The sequence below is a fragment of the Nanorana parkeri genome, unplaced genomic scaffold (genome assembly GCF_000935625.1).
Source record: "Nanorana parkeri isolate BGI_ZX_2015 unplaced genomic scaffold, ASM93562v1 scaffold2589, whole genome shotgun sequence".
NCBI classification, from domain to species: Eukaryota; Metazoa; Chordata; class Amphibia; order Anura; family Dicroglossidae; genus Nanorana; species Nanorana parkeri.
In genome coordinates, this window is record NW_017308857.1 from 47,953 (window position 1) to 59,554 (window position 11,602).

General features: G+C 51.0%; 1 protein-coding gene across 1 annotated transcript in view; it reads left to right on the forward strand.

Moving 5' to 3' along the window:
* Positions 1–11,602, forward strand: part of LOC108801972 (syntaxin-binding protein 5-like) — a gene marked incomplete at its 5' end in the record, with an annotated part of 44,930 nt that overhangs the window by 30,691 nt on the left and 2,637 nt on the right. Inside the window, 3 exons of the mRNA XM_018573877.1 lie at positions 1,169–1,529; positions 4,738–4,903; positions 8,099–8,210. Coding sequence (XP_018429379.1) covers positions 1,169–1,529; positions 4,738–4,903; positions 8,099–8,210 — 639 coding nt within the window. The remainder of the gene's footprint in view (positions 1–1,168; positions 1,530–4,737; positions 4,904–8,098; positions 8,211–11,602) is intronic.

Genomic DNA, 11,602 nt, shown 5'->3' on the forward strand with positions numbered 1-11,602 from the left:
AGAGGGGCAGCAGGGAGTAGAGGGGCAGCAGAGGTGTGGAATTCCTATCTCCCGACGCCCGGGACATGCAGTTCTGGGCGCCGGGCGGGTAGTTGTTTTCTACACTTAGCCCGGCTTTGGGCAAGCAAAGCTAAATGTACAGCGGGGAAGCCGCCGCTTGTTTTGTACAAGTGATCTTGGCGATGTCGCCTGCAAGTCTGCCATTCTCCATGGAGGGGTTGCGGTTAGGGGGGGTTGCATTGAGGAACCTGGCCTTGGGGCAGCAGAGAGAGTAAATCCGGCCCTGTCTGGGAGGGTATTTAACCTCTCCCTGCAGTGAGGCCTGTGCCTTGGTATTGTCGCCTGTATCCTGTTCCTGCCTTGTACCCTGACCTGGATCTGAGGCCCCCTGATCTGTGTCTCCCGGCTCCCCTCTTGTTGCCCTGCTCTCCAGGTTATACCCAGCCCCGTTATCTCTGATATCTGATTTGTCGTTGTATATTGTTTCGCTGTCATATGTTACTTGCGGGTGGTGGTGGGGTTGCATGCGTTTTTTATAAACTATAGTTCACAGGAATTGTTTGGTATCTGAAGTGTGGTCACATATTTGGTTCCCCTGTAGAGATACCTGCACGTGGTGTTGGGACTAGCGATGGGCTCGGGGCGTGTTCGCAAGCGCCTCGGGCCGAGCCCGCCGGGAAGCCGTCAGCGCGCAGGGCCAATCACAGGCGCTGAGACATGTTCCCGGTCCGCAGCTGCAGAGATCGTGGAAACGCGCAACAAAACGGCCCAAAGTAGTACCTGCACCTTTTCAGGCGTGGGCCGTTTTGTTGCGCGTTAGGGACGGGGCGGAAATACGCCGAGGTGGGAACGAGACCATTGAATACAATGGGATTTATATTTTGGAGCATTTTGTAGAGCGTTCGTCGAGCGTAGAACACGCCACAAAACGCCCAGGTGTGAACTAGGACTATAGGGGTAAACTCTCCCAACGTCTGCCGAACACCCAAAAAAATACCAATTCTGAGTGGACTAACCCTTTAAACATTTCTGCTTTATACAGATATTCAGCTCTTTATTCCCAGGGGTTGCTTCTGAGTGAATCATTCCATAAAGCAGAGAACCCTCATTGTGTATATAAACAGGATAACCGGGTTATGTATGACTGCCTGCTTTTATCTGCCTGCAGGTACAGTGCTCATGCTGAAGGGGGCAGTGCTGACCTTCTCCTGCTTGGACTGTATGGGATCTTTAATCCGCCCCTCCTACGAAGTCTGGAGGGACCCAAACAGCATGGATGACAACGAGAAGACGAGGAAGAGGAAACTGGTGGCCTTCTCTCCGTCCTCTTCGCAGGATATGAGCGATCACCAGTTTGCCGTGGTCTGCTCGGAAAAGCAAGCCAAAGTGTTCTCTCTGCCTTCCCAGGCGTGTCTGTACGTCCACAACATCACCGAGACCTCCTTCCTTCTGCGGGCGGAGGTGGTCACCATGTCCAACAACGTCCTGCTGGCCTGTTTCTGCGCCAACGGGCACATCATGACAATAAGGTAACCGGACTCGGCCTCCATCATCCCATCTTTATAGTCATCCTGTCTCTGTCAACCGCCACAGTCTCAGACACATGGGCGAAACGCGTTCTTTTATCTCAAAAACATTGTAAATACACATATTATAATTGCAGCTGCTGAGGCTATTCTTCTTGTGTTCGCTAATGAAAGACAAAGCTAGTCGTAGTCGGCCACATTCATCTGGACTTGTTCTGTAATGTTGAAGATGTTTCATAGCTTACCAAAGCCACTTCTTCATTTCTAATGAGTTTCAGGAACACATCCCAGAATTTTATATCCACAGAGCAGTGACGTGCGGTACCTCTGGTTTCCGGGTGAGGCATTCCCCAGCCTCCCCCCACCGGCTGAAGCTCCGCCCCCAACCCGATCCCCAAGCTAGTGTGAAGGAGACAGGGAGGAGCCTCCCTGTCCCTCACTTGCTCGTCACTGCTGAGGCATCGAGATCGATGGCCTCAGTGGGGTTTTCTTTTTTTGATTGGACCGGTGGCGCTTTGCCATTGGTCCAAGCCATTCACAGAGCTCACGCCTCTAACACAGAGTAGAGGCTGTGACAGCTCTTTCCTCAATAGTTAGGTTACACAAGCAGTGGGGAAGCCCGTTGCCGTGTAACCTAACTTAGCTGTCAAAAGCCGGACATCGCTCCGTCCATGACAAGTCACACAGCGCTCCGTCCATGACTGGTCACACAGCGCTCCATCCATGACAGGTGACACAGCGCTCCGTCCATGACAGGTGACACAGCGCTCCGTCCATGACAGGTCACACAGCGCTCCGTCCATGACAGGTCACACAGCGCTCCGTCCATGACAACATGACGGGTTACATAGTGGGGAGGATTTCTCTGATGTGTAACCTGATAGAAGCCAATCTGAATGGAGAAAAAGCTGCCGGCTTCAGACTTGAAGCTGACAGCTTTTTCCTCCATAATACTAGGTGAGGCTCCGACCCCCCCTGCCTCCCCTGACCGCACGTCCCTGCCACAGAGGTAGCACAGATATCAAGTTTACATGGGAAGAGGCACGGAATAACAAGCTACTCTTTTTGTTGGATTGTGTTTTACACGTCAAGGATGGGGAAGACTTGGACATTGAGTCTACAGGAAACCTACCCACACCAACCAATATATCCGCCTTTTTTATTTGTACCACCTATTAGAACTGAAGAAGTGGCTTAGCTGAGCTCCAAAACATCTTCAACATTACAGGACAAGTCCCAGTTACATAGATAAAGACGGCTTTCAGACAGGGAGGTGCAGCACAGAGCTTTATTAAAAAAAACAAAGGGGGGTAAATAAAGTGCAAAATAACACGCAATTGATTATACACTAGATACCAAAAGTGCTGTAGAAACCTGACCATCACATCTATGAGTTTGTTGGACCTTCCATTCCAAAACCATGGCCATTAATATGGAGTTGGTCTCCACTCCACTCGCCTGAGAAGCCTTGCCACAAGATTTTGGAGGGTGTCTGTGGGAATTTGTGCCCATTTGTGAGGTCAGGATGTGGGATGAGAAGACCCGCCTCACAACCTGGGTTCCAGTTCATCCCAAAGGTGTTCAGTAGGGTTGAGGTCAGAGCTCTGTAAAGGACACTCAAGTTCCTTTACACAAAAATGGTCACACCATGTCTTTATGGAGCTGGCTTTGTACACAGGGGACAATCATGGTGGAACAGAAAAGGGTCTTCACCAAACTGGTCACACCATGTCTTTATGGAGCTGGCTTTGTGCACAGGGGGCATTCATGATGGAACAGAAGAGGGTCTTCACCAAGCTGGTCACACCATGTCTTTATGGAGCTGGCTTTGTGCACAGGGGACAGTCATGATGGAACAGAAGAGGGTCTTCACCAAACTGGCCACATCATGTCTTTATGGAGCTGGCTTTGTGCACAGGGGACAGTCATGATGGAACAGAAGAGGGTCTTCACCAAACTGGTCACACCATGTCTTTATGGAGCTGGCTTTGTGCACGGGGGACAGTCATGATGGAACAGAAGAGGGTCTTCACCAAACTGGTCACACCATGTCTTTATGGAGCTGGCTTTGTGCACGGGGGACAGTCATGATGGAACAGAAGAGGGTCTTCACCAAACTGGCCACATCATGTCTTTATGGAGCTGGCTTTGTGCACGGGGGACAGTCATGATGGAACAGAAGAGGGTCTTCACCAAACTGGCCACATCATGTCTTTATGGAGCTGGCTTTGTGCACGGGGGACAGTCATGATGGAACAGAAGAGGGTCTTCACCAAACTGGCCACATCATGTCTTTATGGAGCTGGCTTTGTGCACGGGGGACAGTCATGATGGAACAGAAGAGGGTCTTCACCAAACTGGCCACATCATGTCTTTATGGAGCTGGCTTTGTGCACGGGGGACAGTCATGATGGAACAGAAGAGGGTCTTCACCAAACTGGCCACATCATGTCTTTATGGAGCTGGCTTTGTGCACAGGGGACAGTCATGGTGGAACAGAAAAGGGTCTTCACCAAACTGTGACCGCAAGATTTTTGAATGGTGTCTGTGGGAATTCGTCCCATTCGTGAGGTCAGGTACTGATGTTGGATGAGAAGATCTGGCCCACAATCGGCATTCAAATCCATCCCAAAAGTGTTCCGCAGGGTTGAGGTCAGGCCTCTGTGCAGGACACTCATGTTTCTTTCACACAAAACTGGTCACACCATGAGGAAGGGGCGTATTTTGGAGATGTTAGGAAGGTGAAGGCGGCAGGATTTGGATAGTGATTGGATGTGGGGAAGAAAGGTGAGGTCCGAGTCCAGGATGACACCTAGCACCTTGGCATGGGGGGAGGGCTGGATAGTTGTGTTATCAATCTCAAGGGAAAAGTTGGGGCAAGGTGCATGGGGTGGGGTGGGGGCAAATATCAAGAGCTCAGTTTTTGAAAGGTTGAGTGTTAAGAAGTGTTGTGACATCCAGACGGATATGTCGGTTCTAATCCTCTCACGTCACCCTCATACATAAGCTCCTCATATGTCCCTTCAAAGCTGGAGTAGCACAAGAAGCAGAGAACACGAGGTGAGTACCCGAGATGCAGAGGACCGCGTTCGGCGTTACGACGACGCGCAGCCAGCACGCAGACGCTCGCCTTTTATGAGAAAGTATTATTGTTTATCTGTCAGCCTGCGAAGGATCATCCCATAGATAACGGGAAGTTTTATCTCTGCAGCCTGCCCAGCCTGCGTCCCATGCTGGATGTCAATTACTTACCGCTGACAGACATGAGAATAGCCAGGACGTTCTGCTTCACCAACGGCGGCCAGGCGCTGTACCTGTGTTCTTCCAGTGAGATCCAAAGAATAACGTACAGCCAGGAAATGTGCGACAGCCTGCAGGTGAGACACTTCATACCGCGTACATTACGGCTGAAGATATGCTCATATGTTGCCGTTCCTGGCTCCTCCCCTTCCCCCTCATTAACATGTCAATTAAAATATTAAAAATAAAGTTTTTGTTTTCATGACATACCTTATTTTAGGCTCGGCGACATTGTCACCAGGTCTGTTTGCTGCTGTATGCAAAGCGGGCACATCATGGCTAGTGGGAGGGCCCAACAGGGTGCTGTACATAGCTTCCTGCAAGTAGTAATGCCCACATGTGATGCTAAGCCTCCATGATTGAAAGATCTGCAATCCAATGAATGAAAGGGGCGGGGCCATGGAAAGTCATGCTGGGGACGTCCTCCAGCCAGGAAATGAGGCGGGGTCTATCTGACTTGCTGCAGCTTCTATTTGTGAGAAGCTCCCAGTGTGCAGTGATATCAGAGTAAGAAATGTCGGTCCAGGAGAGGAGCCGGTACAACTGTGCAAGACTGAAGGGAAGGCTGAAGATAGCAGTGTTCCTCTTTTTTTAATATGGTAATTGTTAGATACAGTTATAGTATTAAAAAAATTAAGTCGACTTAAAAGCCTTGTCCTTAGAAAAATATAAAAATGATTTATGGCAGGTGAGTGACTTTCAGGGTCATTTTTCAGTTTAGCAACGTGTGCTGAATTTGGCTGGACATCTAGACTTCCGTTAAACAGCCCGGAGGTTTGAACTCGGGGGGAGTTATAGGAAAATAGAGGGCAAAGAGGATGCTGTTGACCAGCTGCTGACCTGTGGCGCCTGGAGTCCTATCACACAATAGCTTCATCACTCTCATGCTCTGCCTTCCTGGTGGGCTGCAGATGAACAGGGGGCGGGTGTGGACCAGTCATGTTCTGGCTCATAGAGAAGCATGTCCAGAATGTCATTTGCCCCTTGATGCCCACTCGGTGCAGTTGGGGATAAGAAGTCCACCCATAGAGTTAATCCATAGACACCAGTGACGTGCGGTACCTTTGGTTCCGGGTGAGGCATTCCCCAGCCTCACCCCCCGCACATCCCCGCCCAGCCCCCACCCGCCAAAGACAAAGGAAGGGAGGAGGCTCCGTGTCCCTCATTTGCTCGTCACTGCTGAGGCATCGAGATCGATGGCCTCAGTGGGGTTTTTTTATTTTTATTGGATGGCTTGGACCATATGGCGCATTGCCATTGGTCCAAGCCGTCGACAGAGCTCAGGCCTCTAACACAGAGTAGAGGCCGTGACAGCTCTTGCCTCACCAAGTTAGGTTACACAAGCAGTGGGGAAGCCCGCCGCTGTGTAACCTAACTACCTGTCAACTACCTGTCAACTACCTGTCAAAAGTCGTAACCTGATAGAAGCCGATCTGAATGGAGAAAAAGCTGTCAGCTGACAGCTTTTTCCTCTGTACTACTAGGTGAGGCTCCGCCTCCCCTGACCGCACGTCCCTGATAGACACCCAGACTGGGACACAACCCTGAGCCCCATTCTAGTTGCTGCGGTATTATATTTCCATAGAACTGGCCAAATAAACATCAACAGAATAGAATGCTTCGGGTCATCTAATCCAAATATCACCGACAGACAACATATCAATATTGAGTGAAACTGCAATTATTATTGCTTTGCAGCTCTGGGTCCTGGCTTCAGATCCCACAAGGTACAATATCTACATAGAGTGTGAGAGTTCTTCTTATGCTTCCTCCAGGTGCTCCAGTTACCTCCCTAAATCCACCTGAAATTGACCTTAGTGGTGTATGAGTGTGGAGGTGATATTACTCAGAGCTTGTAGAGCAACGGTCTCAAACCTCCGGCCCTCCAGCTGTGGTGACACTACAAATCCCATGATGCATCTCTCTCTGGGAGTCGTGGCTGTGAGAATCTTGCAAAGCCTCATGGGATTTGTAGTTCCACCACAGCTGGAGGGCCGGAGGTTTGAGACCCCTGTTGTAGATAGACATGTGCGATTGGTTTTGGTTACGAATCGAAATTCGTACGAATTTTCCTGAAATTCGTAAATTCGGAAGCATCTGAAATCCGAATGGCAGTTTCCGAATTATATCCGAAATACGAAATTCCGTTAACGAATTTCGGATCCGAATTTCTATGAAACGGGAACTAATATTACCCCTGTGAATGAGGTTGAACAACATGACAAGATTTTTTTTTTTAATCCGAAATACGGATCCGCTGCTGCTGAGAGCTGCATTACAATACACAGGCAGGAAATACCAAATTCCGTTGACGGATTTTCGTTCCGTTCCGAACATTCGTTATATTGAAGGTAAAAAGCAAAGTACATTTATATTGGAGTTGATGGTAGTTTTTTTTTTTATACGAAATTCGGATACGGAATCCATTAACGGAATTCGTATTTCGGATACAAAAACAACTACCGTGTTTCCCCGAAAAAAAGACACTGTCTTATATTTTGTGAGGCTCAAAAAACACACCAGGTCTTATTTTCGGGGGAGGTCTTATTTTTTTTAATGTGCAACAATTCAAAGTTAATGCAAATCCAAATTAAATAATCCAAAATGGCAAAGTAGGAATAGGGTGATCAGAGCAATCAGGGGCGCCGTACCTCACAGGCATTTGGTATGACTCCGCCTGTGACAGGAGCCGGCGCTATAGAGGCGGCATCGGCTTGTGCGGCTCCGCTCCCAGCGCTCCCTTCCTCTAGCGCCGGCTTCGTTGGCACCGCTGATTCTCTCCTGTGGCCCTTCCAAGTTCCCCCTTATGCCATCGCCGGCCCTGGGAATCGTCACAACTAGGTCTTAATTTCGGGGTAGGTCTTATTGTCGGGGAAACAGGGTACCACATCGACTCCAATATTAACAAAGGTATTTTTGCTTTTTAACTTCATCATAACGAATGTTCGTAAAGTTACGAAAATGTGCCGAAACTAACGAAAATCCGTATTTCGTACGAATCCGAATTGAGTTTCGGATACGAAATAACGGATATTCCGAAATGGAACGAATTTTTGGACGGCGCACAAGTCTAGTTGTAGAGGGTTGTTCTATGAGGCAGAACATGATTGGTCCTCCCCTACCCCCTGCGGTCACTGTGTAATGTCAGATACTGGAAATATGAACACTGTGCCAAGGCTGCAGTGACAATGTCCTCGGCACACAAATCTGGCGGTAAGGAAGGTCACCCTGTCTATGAATTTCACAGCTGTGTGTCTGTTCCTCACACTCAGGACATGCTGGGGGACCTCTTCTCGCTGGTGGAGACCCCGGAAGCTCAGAACAGAGGATTTCTGAAAGGACTGTTTGGTGGAAGCGGACAAACCTTCGACAGGGAAGAACTATGTAAGCGGCACATTCAGTCATATTTCTTACCAGTCTATTGGGAGATTGAATATAGCGGGTAGAAGTCTTCCCCCTAATCAATACACACATTTGTCCTTGGTCATTAAGTGACTATCACGTACCTGGTAGAGAACCCGAGTAGTTGAGGAGGCCTCCTTTGCAACTCTTGTCCCTCACCCCTGAGAGTGGTGACAGGGAGTGAGAGGACAGAGAGCAGCACCGGTGCCGGAGGGTGCAGGGCACAGTGCCTGGGTGAGTCCGAAGCTGGTTTCCAAGGAAGCAGGTAGCAGGTGTAGATGCAGCTGATAAGACCACCAGGAACACGGCTGGAGCAGGACGAGGTCAGGCAGGCCAGGGTCAACTCCGATCGGGCAGCGAGGTACAAGGCGGCAGGGAGAAGAGTAGTCGGGGAGCAAGCAGAGGTCAGGGGCGGCAGCAGTCAGGCGTAGTCAAGGAGATCCGGGTCAGGCAGCAGAATACTGGAACAGGCCGAGGAACACACACACAGGAGCTGAAAGACCATCCAGCAATGATCCATAGGACTGGCAAGTTTAAATAGGGCCGTCAACCCAGAGAAGCTGCATCACTTCCTGCGCGCCGCGTTTGTTGAGCGCTCATGCGCAATAGGTTGCCGTTTCCCGCAAGTGCGGAAGACAAGCATCCGCACGGCCAGGTATAGTCTTACAGTGGCAATCCACGTCGCACGGCATTGCGGTACCCCACATTCCGGTGCGGGCGAGTGAACTGTGGGAGGTACGTTTGGGGTGCCATTCAAACGAATGCACCTCCCACACCAGAACTCGTAGTAGGTGCGATTGCGCGGTACAGTGCAATAATCGCACAGGACTGTACCATTGACACACTGCACTAGTGTGAACGGGCCTTCAAAAACACTGACAGACACACAATCTCACACACTCAGACATTCTCACGCATACACACTCTCCCTATGTCAGGGTACCGTGCGCGGGTGTCCCCACACCGCATGCAGGTACCCACGCAGGATGACCAAATTAGTATGACCACACCGGAAAAGGTTATAGGCACACGGTTTTTATATACATCAAAATATAACGAATAACCCCGCCAACACCCACAAGTAACCACAAACAGGTAAGAGCAACAACAAACTAAGTAGAACCAAATACACACCTGGGGAATACGAGCCAGGTGGAGCCGGGCAAGACCAGGGGAGCTAAGGGACAAGGGGGGTCAGGGTACAGGCAACAGGATACAGCAAGCGGGACAGGGCTCAGAACTGCAAACAGGTACCAGGGCTCAGGGAAGGGCTACAGGACACTGAGGCTCGGGATTCAGGGAAGGGCTACAGGACACTGGGGCTCGGGATTCAGGGAAGGGCTACAGGACACTGGGGCTCGGGATTCAGGGAAGGGCTACAGGACACTGACTATTGGGAGATTGAATATAGCGGGTAGAAGTCTTCCCCCTAATCAATACACACATTTGTCCTTGGTCATTAAGTGACTATCACGTACCTGGTAGAGAACCCGAGTAGTTGAGGAGGCCTCCTTTGCAACTCTTGTCCCTCACCCCTGAGAGTGGTGACAGGGAGTGAGAGGACAGAGAGCAGCACCGGTGCCGGAGGGTGCAGGGCACAGTGCCTGGGTGAGTCCGAAGCTGGTTTCCAAGGAAGCAGGTAGCAGGTGTAGATGCAGCTGATAAGACCACCAGGAACACGGCTGGAGCAGGACGAGGTCAGGCAGGCCAGGGTCAACTCCGATCGGGCAGCGAGGTACAAGGCGGCAGGGAGAAGAGTAGTCGGGGAGCAAGCAGAGGTCAGGGGCGGCAGCAGTCAGGCGTAGTCAAGGAGATCCGGGTCAGGCAGCAGAATACTGGAACAGGCCGAGGAACACACACACAGGAGCTGAAAGACCATCCAGCAATGATCCATAGGACTGGCAAGTTTAAATAGGGCCGTCAACCCAGAGAAGCTGCATCACTTCCTGCGCGCCGCGTTTGTTGAGCGCTCATGCGCAATAGGTTGCCGTTTCCCGCAAGTGCGGAAGACAAGCATCCGCACGGCCAGGTATAGTCTTACAGTGGCAATCCACGTCGCACGGCATTGCGGTACCCCACATTCCGGTGCGGGCGAGTGAACTGTGGGAGGTACGTTTGGGGTGCCATTCAAACGAATGCACCTCCCACACCAGAACTCGTAGTAGGTGCGATTGCGCGGTACAGTGCAATAATCGCACAGGACTGTACCATTGACACACTGCACTAGTGTGAACGGGCCTTCAAAAACACTGACAGACACACAATCTCACACACTCAGACATTCTCACGCATACACACTCTCCCTATGTCAGGGTACCGTGCGCGGGTGTCCCCACACCGCATGCAGGTACCCACGCAGGATGACCAAATTAGTATGACCACACCGGAAAAGGTTATAGGCACACGGTTTTTATATACATCAAAATATAACGAATAACCCCGCCAACACCCACAAGTAACCACAAACAGGTAAGAGCAACAACAAACTAAGTAGAACCAAATACACACCTGGGGAATACGAGCCAGGTGGAGCCGGGCAAGACCAGGGGAGCTAAGGGACAAGGGGGGTCAGGGTACAGGCAACAGGATACAGCAAGCGGGACAGGGCTCAGAACTGCAAACAGGTACCAGGGCTCAGGGAAGGGCTACAGGACACTGAGGCTCGGGATTCAGGGAAGGGCTACAGGACACTGGGGCTCGGGATTCAGGGAAGGGCTACAGGACACTGGGGCTCGGGATTCAGGGAAGGGCTACAGGACACTGGGGCTCGGGATTCAGGGAAAGGCGACAGTCCTGACTACAGGGAGGGATTATATACCCCCCCTGGAAGCACCAGGTGGTGGGTAATTGAAGGCAGCTGGGAGACACCCGCAGGTGAGCACTGGAGCCGCAGGTACTGGCTCCGGTGCTTTGGATCCTGACACCCTACTATACGAGAACTGGAGCGGATCCTCAGCCTGAGGTCCAGCCCCTGTGCTGTGACTGAGCTCCATCCATATGTGCATTGCCCGTACAACTCCCTTGCATGCCCTGTAGAGGTGCTGGGAGCCAGAATGTGACATCACTCCGGTCCAGGCACCTCTACAGGACATGCGAGGGAGCTGTAAGCAATGCACGTATGCATGGAGCTCCCTCGCGGCCGTACCCCCATCTCAAGCTGACACTCGGCCCCGGGCAGGATATTTTAAATGGCAGTGCTGCACTACGGGGAGGCCGAGGAACCTCTCACCTAGAAAAGTAGAAGGCACGCGGTGACCCACTAAACACGGAGCCGTGACCCACTTTTGGGGCATGACCCACCAGCTGAGAACCAATGGTCTACAATGTCTTTTATATGCTATAGCAACAACAGGACCCTTCACTGGAAACACCTG